This window comes from Ochotona princeps, chromosome 9, assembly GCF_030435755.1.
Source record: "Ochotona princeps isolate mOchPri1 chromosome 9, mOchPri1.hap1, whole genome shotgun sequence".
NCBI lineage: Eukaryota > Metazoa > Chordata > Mammalia > Lagomorpha > Ochotonidae > Ochotona > Ochotona princeps.
This window is the reverse complement of record NC_080840.1, coordinates 67,679,102-67,692,820: the sequence shown is the minus strand read 5'-3', so window position 1 is coordinate 67,692,820 and position 13,719 is coordinate 67,679,102. Positions and strand designations below refer to the sequence as shown.

The 13,719-nt window shown below is 35.4% G+C and overlaps 1 protein-coding gene across 1 annotated transcript in view; it reads right to left on the bottom strand.

Annotated features, from left to right (window-relative positions):
- RALYL (RALY RNA binding protein like) overlaps positions 1-13,719 on the bottom strand; it is a 360,797-nt gene that overhangs the window by 26,919 nt on the left and 320,159 nt on the right. Inside the window, exon 8 of the mRNA XM_058668767.1 lies at positions 5,306-5,478. Coding sequence (XP_058524750.1) covers positions 5,306-5,478 — 173 coding nt within the window. The remainder of the gene's footprint in view (positions 1-5,305; positions 5,479-13,719) is intronic.

Genomic DNA, 13,719 nt, shown 5'->3' with positions numbered 1-13,719 from the left:
GCAGAAATTCAATAGTTCATATACTCAGGTGACTTGCTTTTTTTGTTAGATGTTTTGTTAAATTCTGAAAGATACATTACAATATAGAACTCTTCTTGCATTATCAAATATTATACAATTCAGCTAGGTAATTGTATTGTGGATTTTTACTAGATTTGCCTGATTTTATTGTGTGCCGTCAGCAAAAGCAAAGCAATTACAAGCAGAATCCGAAGAACTCAGATTCTTTTTCATCCATTTAAATGTTTTATATTTCCATAGTTTCCTTTGGGAATTGATGGTTGAGCTCTGTAGTTTCAAACCTCAGTCTGGAAAAAGTAAAAACTCCTTGGCTGCTTTCTCAGATAATCTGTATCAGCCTTTCTTATGTTAAATGCCTTTAACAAGAAAATAATATCTGATGTTGCTTTGTAAAGAATGTTTAAAATCATACTTAAAGAAAGCTTCATTGTTTCCTCATATCTTAAAAAAGTGAACTATTAATTTTATGATTTGAAGTGTTATGTAAATGTCTTGGTTTTTAAATTTTTATTAGTTTTTAACCGATTCAATGTGATTTGCAGATACAATTCTAAGAGTATAATGATATTCCCTTCCTCCCTTCCTTCTTTATTGCCATCTTCTTTCCTTCTCCCTTTCCTATTGCCTTTTTTCTTTTAACTTTAGAGATAATATTTTAAATTTACATTACAGTATAATGTTTAATATGCTACCATAAATTTTAACAGATGAATGGAGAAAATTATACAGATGGAGTACTGTGTGATTTTTCATATAGGTTTGATTGTATGAAATAGTATTTTTATCACAATACAAGTCATTTTTACTTTGGATAACACTCTTCTATACAAAGGTGAGTATATATTTGGTGGGTATGAATAAGAGAATAAAAGCCTAGAGGGTAAATGTCCTAATCGTGAAATTTCTAGTAGTTTTATTTCAAGAAGTTGCCATTAAATGCCTACCTACCTACCTACTTAGCTTATATAATATATAATCTTGCCTTAATCTGGCATCCTTCAAGGAGAGCTTCCAATCCCACTTCTGCCAGGAAGACTTTGTGGCCTATCTTAGCTATGTATGTTTCCCCACCCATCAATTATGTCTCTTGCACTATTCTCATCACGTGAACAGTCTTGTGTTTTGCTTTTTGACATTTATTTTTTGGTTAGCACACATTCTTCTTAAGAGAAAAAAATATGTTTTTCTTTCTTTATCCCCATAGCATAGATCTCAATACTGTTGAACATTCAATTATTGATCAATCACTAAATATTTTATATTATTTTGTAAGATTTATCATTTTTTTTTCTGAGAGGCAGAGAAGGGGGGGAGAGAGAGAGAGAGAGAGAGAGAGAGAGAGAGAGAGAGAGACTGAGATCTTCCATCTGCTGATTCACTTCCCAAATTGCTGTACCAGCCAAAGCTGAGCTGATATGATGCCAGGATCCAGCCATCAACTTCCTCCAGGTTTCCCACATATTTCCAGGGGCCAAAGTATTTGAGCCATCCTTCACTGCTTTCTCATGCCATGGGCAGGAAGCTGGATCAGAAGTGGAGTAGCTGGGACCTGAACCAGCACCCATATAAGATGTAGGTGCCACAGCCTGAGAATTAGCTTGCTAAGCCACTGCACTGACACCAAGCAGTAAAGAATTGTCAAGAGATTTATTCAGAAACAGGAGTACAGTAGTGGTTGATAGGGTATGTATAGTGCATCAAAAATAGAGTTCAATATAAAATACATTAAAAACCTGGTTTCTATGCACTAATACAGCAAAAACTAGATTATTTCAGAAGCACAGATTTTACTATTTTTTAAAAAAGATTTATTCATCTTATTACAGCCAGATATACACAGAGGAGGAGAGACAGAGAGGAAGATCTTCCATCCGATGATTCACTCCCCAAGTGAGCCGCAACGGGCCGATGCGCGCCGAACCGAAGCCGGGAACCAGGAACCTTTTCCGGGTCTCCCATGCGGGTGCAGGGTCCCAATGCATTGGGCAGTCCTCAACTGCTTTCCCAGGCCACAAGCAGGGAGCTGGATGGGAAGTGGAGCTGCCGGGATTAGAAGCGGCGTCCATATGGGATCCCGGCATGTTCAAGGTGAGGACTTCAGCCGCTAGGCCACGCCGCCGGGCCCAACTTTTACTATTTTTATAAATTATCAAGTCTCAACTGAACTTGAGCTGTGGTTATGCAACAAGGTGGAGGAATCCACCATGGTGGGAGGGTTTGGGGAGGGGTGGGGAGAACCCAAGTATCTATGTAACTGTGTCACATAATACAATGTAATTAATGAAGTTAAATAATAAATAATTAAAAATAAATAAATAAATAAATTATCAAGTCTAACCTGATTTTTCTTTTAAGTGTGAGAAAATAAATCACCTCTGCAGGGCACTACATTACTTGAGAAAATAATTCATTTTGTTATCTTTCATTTCACACATAAAGCAATCATTTTTTGTTATTTTTGTACTTTTTTGAAGAATCCAGTTCACACATGATAGGTTCCCAAATGTTAGTTGAATAGATTGCTTCGTAGAAATCAATTTCACTAAGTGGATATTTAGAAATAAATGTTCTCTGGACAGCCTTGCTCATGTCTGTGGTCCCTTGTCCTCAAGTGGCAACATCATGTATAGCTATTACATGAGCTCATTTTGATCGCTCTCCCTTGACTCAGTCTCAATGTTTACTTCCAATTTATCTGTTGGAATAGAATTTCTTTGAGCAGTCAGCTGAGTATGTAGATACCAGCAATTTCTGCACTTCTATCATATGTGCTAAAATCCTAATTATATTGCATTTCTGTTGCTCTAATCTATAATCATTTAAGATGGCCAAAATAAAGTTTTGCTTTTACTTTTCTTTTAGGGAGCGTAAGATTATATGATTCATGTGGTCTAGAAAGAACAGTGGAAACCAGACTAGGGACTTTATTATTTTTTCAATGGCTGATCCCTAATTTCCATTTAAATTCCAAAACTAAGTATTAGACTCCTCATTCATTATTTGCCAAGTGATAGAAAAAAATGACATGCTAACTATTAGAGTTTATTCTTTAGTTCCACGAAGCCATGAAGGCTTTGAAGAGGGCATGCTAGCTTTATTCTGACTAATTATGAAAGAGACACAATGAGCATTGTATTATTTCTAAGTAGAGTCAAAACAAAGGTGGGACTGGAGATAAAACAATTCTCTTATGAAGGTCCACTTTTTTTTCTCTCCTTGGTAGGCATACACTGGCTCTGTATGTAAAGGGATGTGTAATGGAAGTTTAGTGGAAACTAACATGTTCATAGGTGGTAACAGAGAGAAGTATGTCTCCATACATGCAGTACAAGGAAGGACTCACAGTGAAATGGCTGATATTGTCCTGACAGCTGGATGTTGGATTCTCCAACACTGCCCATGCCTACATTGTTGGGAGATACTTCAGTGGCAGCATGAAAGACACCTATCCTAACACTGGAGGGAAGATCAGTGGGAAGAGGAGGGAACTTGGAGATGGGGGGAGACCCCAGTGCCCCAGTGTCATAAAACAAATAATAATAAAAAATAAATAATCTTCTTTCCAGGGAATAATTGTTAAGGGCAAGGTTGTGTACCAAAATGCACAAGATTAGGAAAAAATAAGAGAGTTACAAAATGCTCAGGAATGTTTCTAGTAATAAGTTTCAGTTGCTTACTGGACACCTCTATGATTACAGGAAGCTGAATATTTGTGTCCAGGGTTCCAAGGAAAGATTACTAAGAATGCATGTTTATCAATCTTTGGCCTGCAGATAGTATTTAGGCTATGCTATGAGAATTTTAAATAAGAAAAGAAAATGGATTATGGCACAACTATGAAACATTCCCATTTTTAAATTAGGTGTATGGAAGGAAAGTTTCTAGCCAAAAACAAACAAGCAAACAAACAAACAAAAACTCTGACGTGATCCATTGGTAAGACAGAATTTCATTAAAGTAAGGAATGGTTAGCTGTGCAAAGCCCTGTTAAAGAGTAATTTAAAGTAAGGAAAAAAAAGTAACCATTGGAAATGATCATATGGATCCCTGTTGGAAAACTTCATAAGGGCAAGCACAATGAAAAGATGCAACAGAAGTCTGATTATAACAGATCAAGGACGTTGTGCTGTTGAGTTAAAGTCTTGGAAAGGAAAAGCTGCAAGACATATTTGTTCTTCATTCTAGCTTTTGATCAGTCAACTTCTGAAATCAGTATATTTCTGAAAATAGCTAATTAAATCTCTCAAATGGAAGCAGAACTTTATAAAAATAGTAGTGGCTGTTAAAATTTCATGTTCAAAAAGTTTAAATGACAGTGCTGTGAAATTTAGACAACTGTAATAGTAAATGTCAATACAAATTGTATAAATTATACTGTCTTTAAAACTATCAGTAAAGTGGTCATCATGCTAAAATAATGACTACTACCATTATAAAAATCTCTTAAGTAACAATGAGTATTAAAACAAGTGAAATCTGATATTGGTTGGTATGAATTAACTTTAACATGTTATGTCTATAGATGCTTAAACAGTTGGTCACACCCACACACACACACGTATCACATTTAACTTTGCACCTTAGTAAAGTCTTTTCAAAAAGTATATTTTAATTTCATGGTTGATAAAAATACAACAAATAATGTCCTCATCACAATGTATTTATCTATTCCCTTGTGTGGTTAGGCTGAAAGAACATGGAAATGAGCAGTATAATGCCTTTAGCATTGGGAAAAGAAAATATCAAGACTCAGGTCTTAGCTAAATTCTGAAATCATCAATATCAGTTATGAACTGAACAGACATTGAAAATGGTAAATTAGCCATACTCGAAAGGGTTGTGCCATCTTCGTGAACAGACGGGAGAAACCAATGATTCAGCCAGTATAAATGATCAACTTGCAACTACTAAAGAAGAGGGAAAGCTTATTTCTTTTACTTAATGGTGATTTGGTACCAGTACATTGTATTTAGACACAGTTCCCATGTACTTTCACAAATGTAAGGTTTCTTTCACAATGGATTTGCAAAAGAGAGTCATTTGGGACATTAGTTATACTTACTTTCATACATAATATTTCTATGATTCTTTCCTTACACCCTCAGATTTTCTTAGCCAAAAAAATGAGCACTTACTATGTGCAAATCACTACATTATGTTCCCCTTAATGATGCAAATAGGAAATAGGCCCCAAATGAATTAATCCTTGTTTTAGAATGAGTGTTTTGCTAACATGTTAGTGCTGTTACTCAATGGGTGTGGACACCAAATATTTGGTTCCTACCAGCTCATGACCCCCTTCTTCATCGAAGTCCTCCTCTATCCCATCAGTCATCTCTTCTCCATCCGCATCTGGCCCTCCTTCAGCAGGCTCCTCTGTAGAGTGATCTGCATTCTCTGACACAGATTCGTCTTGGATCAGCTCTATACTCTCTTCCATTTGCTTCTTCTGAGCTTCTGGGGGGGAAAAAGCAAATGACTACTTCCTTGGGTTGCCCATGAGCTATTTGGATAAACTATGAAGAAACAGTCCAGGATGACTAATTCTATGCACTAATAAATGTGTGCTAAGATTAGATAATGTTATTATGTTTCTGGTAGAATTTATTCAATCACGTGAAATATGTATGTATAGCTTTGTGAATTTACATGTAAACATGTTCATTACCAAAAGGAATCATTAAAAAGCAGGGACTTCAAATGGTGGTAGTAAATATTTACATAAACAGAATTATCCTTCCCACTTTCATCCCATATATATCTAAGGAAGATATTCTGTAGATGAGAAAACAGCAAAAACAAAGGGCAAAAATCAATACAATATAAGCTGTTTATAAAATGAAGGGGCTGGAAGCTCAAACAGTTCAAACCTAAATTTAAAAAATGAAGAAAAATTCAACAATAAAGTACGAGAATGAATACTTTATCAGATGCAATAGCTTTATCAACAATTCTTCAAATTTTTGGTCTAAGTTCTCTTTGCAGATGTGGTTAACTGCAGTGATTAAGAACACAAATTCTGGTATTGAGCAGATTCAAAGTCAAGTTTCATCACTTAGGAGCTTTGCAGTGCTATCCCAAGTTGAAATGATCACTTCTCCTTGTGACTCAATTTTCTCTTCTATTCAGTTAGGAGAACTATGTCCTGAAATTTAGTATTTTGATTATTAAATCAAAGTGTCAGTAGTGACTTGCAAATAATAAGTGCTCAACAGCTTAAGCAATAATCCATATTAATAGAACATTCTCTAATTGCTAGGACCTGTGCATTCCATTTGTAGAGATTCACCCAAATGAAAATTGTGCTAAAGGCATAATTATTCTTTCTTCTAATAATGGTTTGTCACCCTTGAAAATAATACGAAACACTGATTATTTAATAAATGAGGCTATCTTATGTTTCACTTTCCCCAACTCATTTTCTTGTGTTCATCACTATTTCAAAGACAGAGTTGTTTTCTCTAATTCTGATTGTTGTTATTTTACCATTTAACTTTAATTGCAGTACTAATCTTGAGTTTTAAGAGATGTTGCCTTTTGAACTTAGTTGTTTATGTTTTATGGCAACTAGGATAGTTCAGAGAGGCAAAAGGACTTTAGGAGGCCAATTCTTGGTACTTTTCATAATGTATGTTAAAAGGAAAATAAGTATTGATACATATATTTCAACTTAAAACTTTGTAATCATAAAAATAAAATTTCTAAAAAGGAGCAGGGAGGGTGAACGGAAGGATATGGCAGGAAGCACCATTATGCGCTTCAATTTTTATGTATGAAATTCATGAAATTTATTCTCTTTATATAAAATAAAAACTAAAAAACCTCACACACAAGTAATAAATCAACCATCCTAAATGAAACATCCTGCATAAATAAGCTCAGTTGTATAAAAAACATGTATTTATACCTTCTTCCATTTCAATTTTCTACTTAACAAAATTTGTTGAGAAGACAGTAGGTGTACCCTAATGTGAGAGAACAGTGTTCCAGTTCTAGTTGAGTTACTACCAGTGGAAGTGTGGACACTGAGTTTGTGTGTAAGTTTGGTCATTTGACCTGGTTATTTAAACACTTTAAGTCATTTTCTTCTCATTTGTATAAAAGCATTCATGATAACACCTCCCTCCAGTGTTTGTGTGAGGGTTAGGGGAATAAATGTTAGGGAAATGTTTTGCAAACTTGAAAGGCTGCACCAATGAATGCATGGCAAATGAGAGGAAGCCTGGAGACTCTGCGATGTCACACTAGAAGCAGCAGCAGCAGCGGTAGTTCAGCACAGAACCGGAGGCTTGATCAGGTCAGAGGATGCCAGTGATGATGCTTTTGGGAATGGATGACTTTCAGAGCAGAGTAAGAGCAAGTTGTTCAATAAGGGCTAAAAATGACCAAACCTAGAGTTTTTATCTCTTCTGGTTTTGAAAATGGAAAATTATTTGTTTATTTGAAAGGCAGATTTACAGAGAGGGAAAGAGAGATCCTTCATTCCCGGTGAACTCTCCAAATGGCTGCAATAACCAAGAGTAGGCCAAGGGGAAGCCATGAGCCAAAAAGAGCTTCCTCCAGGCTTCCCACTTTTGCTACTTTCCCAGGCACATTAGGAGGAAGCTGGGATGACAGCAGAGCCAGTGTCCAAATGAGATGCCAGTGCTACAGGCAGTGGCTTAATTCATTGGACCTTAGCATAGGTCCCATGAATCTTATTTTTCTTTAAGATTTATTTTATCTTTTATTAGAAAGTTAGATATACAGAGAGTAGGAGAGACAGAGATCTTCTGTCCAGTGATTCACTCTCCAGGTGGCCACAGCGGCCACAGCTGAGCTGATCCAAAGCCAGGAGTATGAAGCCTCCTTCAGGCCTCCCACGGGGTGCAGGGTCTCAAGGATTTGGGCCATCCTTGTCTGTTCTCTCAGGCCACAAGTAGGATGCTGGATGGGAAGCAGGGCCTCCAGAATTGGAACTGGCACCCATAGGGGATCCTGGTGCATGCAAGGCGAGGACTTTAGCTGCTAGGCTACTGCGCCGGGCCCTGGTCCTATGAATCTTGAAAAGAATCAAATTTGTGTCTTTCACATCTTTCCATCGATTTATTATTGTGAAGTATAATAATGATATAATTTGTGAAAGTGAGGAGAAAATTCTGCTTTTAAAACTATACTTTCTGTCTTCCTTCGCACATACAAGTGTATAGACTGAAGGGAATATGATTGGTAGCATGCATTCTTTCCTTTCCTCTGAGCTTCAACATATAAAGTGCAATGAAAACTATGAAGTGGTTCTTATAAAACACAACCAGCATGCTCCCCAATTTAAAAAGCATCATCTAAACTAAAAGGAAACTGTGAGTTAAAGTAAAATGTGGTTCAATATTGAGAAGGTGATACAGGCGTTTGGATTAAAAGGAAAGCTATTTAGACAAGAGCTACAAACCAGAATCATATTTAACTTAACTCTAACTGAAAAAAATCATTATTTCTTACACGTATCATTGTCATTCTTCAAAGCATTGTCCTTTGCAATTTTAGAATTTTTCAATTAAAAATTATTTCTTTCACAGCCAGGAAGGAAGATGAAGGTGAGGGTAGGGGTGACGATGGGGTGGGGTTTTGGCTTGAAGGTGCAAGGGGAGAGGGAGAAGATTCAAGGCAAGAAGTCCTTTTCACTGTTGCACTCCACAAATGCTTGAAACAACTATGGCCTGGACTGTGGCTGAATCCAAGAAGACAATCTCGATGTCCTACGTGGGTCCTAGGAACCCAGCACATGAGCCATCTGCCCGGCCACCCACAGTCTACATCCCAAGTAATCTAAAATCACAATTTCTTTGTGCATCAAATAAAATACAGGCACTCTGACGTGAGACGCAGATATTTTAGCCGCTGATCAAATGCCTGTTCTGAATTCTAACATTTAAACCACAGCCACACATGTCAGTGACCACCATGCACTGAGAAAAGTCTTTGAGCAAGAGTTTTCAGTACTCAGACGTGAGTTTGCCTCTTGCTGTCTTTCGTCACCTCTGCTCTTGTTCATCTTTTGGCCAACAGAATGGATTTACCTCTGCTCTTTCTCCTCACAGTAGTTTTCACACTGACGATTCTACTTGTTCATTTCTTGCCATTCTAGCACACTGTGCTTCTTATTCAAAATGCTCCTAATATCAGGATCTGGTGTTGATATCTCAGCAAAGAGAGAGGACTTGCAGTTTTGGATGGAACAATTACTGTTCTGCTCAGTGAAAGATATCCTGGATATTATAACATTTCCTGAAGTCAACATTCTCAACATGAGGTTAGTGTTTTAGCCTTCTTTTACAACACAGAAATAGGCTTTTACTTAAGATTTACATGGTATTGGAGATTTATTTATTTTGGCTTGTTCATTTCTTAAACAATTTCAGAAATGCTTGTTGCAAGTCATGTTATCCCTTCCCCCCTTGTCTAAAACGTCTATGGCTTAGGGAGTACAGCAGATTTTCAGAGAGACTGAGCAAGACTGGGTTAAGGAAAGACAGATGTTATCTTCCTGATGTGCCCATTTGTGTCAGTTATCCTTGGGACTGACAAACTTTCTTGAATGTGACTTCACCTCTGATGAAGCAAAGCCTTGTTCGAATCCCGTCTTATGGTTGGTTGTTCTACTAAGTTCTATCCATTTCTCAGTTGTGTAAGTTCTCTTAAAATTGGAGCTGTTGCCTTGCAAGATCTTTGTTACAACGGGGGATAATATAAGTGTTCATCTTTTGTCAACTAAAAAACATAATACAAGTTGGTTACCAGGAAAAATTTTGATGTGCACTATAACCCTCACTGAGTATTTTACAATAGAAAAATAGTAGATTATACAAGATATAGGAAATAAGATCTATTATCCTAATTTCTAGTCTTATTAACCATAATTTTCTTCTCTAAAACATGAGCATAAAAAATAACTCTTTCAGAAAGTTCCTGGGTGCTCATCTGAGGAAAATTATGTGCATTCTTGAAAACTTGATGGAAAATGTGTATTATTAAAATACTATCCAAGCATTTCAGAATTATTTTGCATGAAAATAAATTCATTTTCATTTTCCATTATTTTTTCAGATACATGCATATGTGAAAATGTTCTCTAACTGAAAGTTATAATTACAAGCTCTCCAAATTTATTAAATCTGTTAATTAATTTTCACAGACAAATACCTGTAGTAAGATCATTAATCTCTAGTGATCACGAACAATCATGATTAAATAGATAATTTTGTATTTTGGCTTTGATGTGGCTTCTTTATTTCTATGTTGAGACACATATACGCATTTAGCTATTCTCTGTTTTCCATATTTACATACAACACTCATGTAATATGTCTAACTATATTCCAGAGGTAGTGTTTTTATTATTATAGTTCAATTAAAAACCCTAAAAATCATCCTTATGCATTTAATCTTTAATGTGAAAGGTAAATGTGTGGATGACTTAATGTGAATTGAGAAAAATTAGTTTTAATTATGGTGGTAATTGAGTCATAGGAGTCTAGCAGCCCTGGGTTTTAGTGATATATTGCGAAGACTTTTATCATCACATCCAGAAATATGGAAGCTACCTAACAAAGATAATTTTCATGAATAAAATCACCCATGAAAACACATCTTGTTTATTAAATGATTAGTTTACAGTTTAACAAATTTTGATCCAGTAATTATCTTCTTGAAATAGAAATAAAGCTGCAGTATTTTTCTGAACAATCATCTAATTGTAATTATTTTAGAAATCAGCAGTATTATTTTGTTCACTCAGCTTTAAGGTATTTATTTGCATGGTTTCTCTACTTATTACTTTTGCTTCTTATGATGAATACATGTGAGTAAGCCTGTATGTTTTTGTATATTTGTATTTCATCCACTAAAGCTTTTTGGGACAGAAATCATTTTTTCACATTTTCCCACATCCTTACAAATTAATTGGTGGCTAGATATATTCATGAGTTATGAGATTAAACAATGAAAATAAATATCTGGATGCCAAATTATTTTCATAGAGATGACATGGCAGCTGAATTTGGTACCATGGTAACAAAAATGTGAGCAATTAAAAGAAAGTTCTTTGCCACAATCCACATGACAGTCCCTCAACCTGGAGTCAAAATAAAAGTGTGGATCTGAGATACTCTTAGAAGAAATTTATTCTTGTTGGGATTGGCAAGCCTTCAATACAAAAATAAAATGTGAGGTCTTTAAACATTTATGGGAAGAGGGCAAACACTGAATTTTTGCATGTTTTGTAGTCTCTGCTGGCATATTTAAGACAATGATAGATGACCTGTTGCATTTTTTGTTAGTAGATAAGTGAGTTATTAGTAAATTTTGTTTCTGAAGAATGATTAGAAGAAAGCTAGCTGCTTGTACCTAATAGAACTCTTTAATTCCAAATTATCGATTGTAACAGAGAAAACATTTTAATAACCACCAATCAATAAATGTTTATAAAGAGTTTACCAAATGGCATTTATTACATTTAGTTTTTGAAATATAAAGTATTCTAGGCTTATTTATCATTTTACACATGGTGAAACAGAGGTATAAATAGCTTAAATAAGATACCCATGGTTACATAATAATAACTGCAAGAGCTGGAATTCCAATTTAAGGATTCCTCATTGTACTGTCTGGCCTATTTTTTCATATATGCCTCTTGAGAAAAGGCCTATTTTGACACAGCAAGAGAATGCTTTGAATGTTTTTAATAACCAGACAATCTTTAAATTCAGTAATGAAAAAAATCTGTTTAGTTAGGAGCAAATGTGCTGACTAAACAATGACTCAAGGGAAAAGAAATACAAATGATATATGAATATTTCTCAGTGATGAAAAGACCCAAAGGCTTTAAAGTTCCATGAAATAAGATGGTTTGATTGTAACCTTAAATGCTCATATGCAAATAATTTTTCTGAGCATCCTCTTTCTACTTTGAAAGCTATATAGGATTCAGAGAACAGGTTAAAATTGTTGAAAAAATTTTTATTAAATTGAGTTCACTGCACAGCCATTATCATTAATACAACTCTGAAAATTCATTGTATTGGCAATTAAGATTTTTGACATGCTGGCTTAATTGTTAGATAATTGCTACTTAGATTGTACTTAGCAGATGGTGGCAAGTATTGTTGATATAAAAACAGTCACTTTTTTTTTTAATTGCAGCCAGCCTAGTGTACTGGGATCATTGTGTTTGTTTATCAATTAAAACTCTACTTTTGAAAGATTTGTGACAACACATGTATGTGATATAAATTTAACTCAGTTATTACAATAAATGCCATTTAGAAAGGCATTTAGAAAGATGCGACTTACTGAGGGTAACATTACTAATGACTGTACAAATGAACACCAGGAAAATTACATAAGAATGAGTTTAGATTAAAATATCAGTTATACAAGTACATGCTCATAGAAAGGAATTCCACATTGTTCATATGAAATACACTGGAGTGTTGAGCCGACCATAAATTGGACAGAAGCCATCTTTAAAAAAATTACTGGCATACTGCGTTTGTTCAAATATCACAATAAATTTAAGGAAAAGGTTTATTTTTCCAATTTTATGAATTTTATAAAGACTTTTCTACATTTCATGTTATTGGTAAGCAGAACTAGGTCTCTAGTGGCAAATGAATATAATTTTGTTTCATTGCTGCCTGGGGCCTTCAATATTTTAGTAATATCAACTTATCTGTTGGAAAGAAAAAAACAACATGAAGTGGAGAGATCAGCTAAAAGCAATGTGCAGCCATGTAAAAATGTCCTGATTTATAGCAATCAGTGCCCCATTCAGTAAAAGTACTAAGGTGTTGAATTATGCTATTGAGATAATTAGATTTCTACACAACATACATTTCAATAAAGTTTTCTCAAATGAGGTGAGCACAATAGAGCTTGTCGTTTGTGTATTGTGGTAGCTATGGAGGAAGCTGAACAAGGGGTAGAATAAACATAGAGTAAATGACTGTAGTAATAGAAGATGTGTTGAGATTGGCCGTTTTTATTGACAGGATCCACTGATGAGATGACATTGACAAGACACAGAAGATGGGGGTCATGGGGAGAGAGTTCGATTTTGAAAGGTGTAATTAAGTTATAATCATGATGGCTTTAATGTTTCCCTATATGCTATAGGTCCTGGTCTTCTCTTTATTTAGAAAACTGCAATTTTAACTTCTTTCTTTACTCATCTGGTGTATAAACCTACCATCCACAAATGCTTTTCTTAAGATCTGGGAACCATCCCTCTGACACTGTATCATCAGTCGTGTTAGTGTCAGAGGAGACTTATTCAGTGATAAAGGCACTGCTGTCCAGCATTGGAGTTGCTGGGTTTCATTTCTAGCTCTTGCTCTTCTCTCTGGCTTCCTGCCCCTACAGATCCTGGGAGCAGAAGTGATGGCTCACATAACTCATGCTCCCCATATGCACGTGGGAGAATGGGGCAATACTCCTGTCTCCTGCCTTTGGTCCTGCTCCCTCTTTTGGGCACCGAAAGAATGAACTGGTGAATGATATTTGTTTTCACTCTCTGTGTCTCAAATACAGAATAATAAAAAACAATAAAGATAGGGCCACTTTGTTTTCTCCCATACTTTTCTACGATATTTTATTCAATTTTACTTTCTGAGCATTGTAATGAATTCATTTCAATGTTCCTGTATATTAATTTGCTTCTTAAAA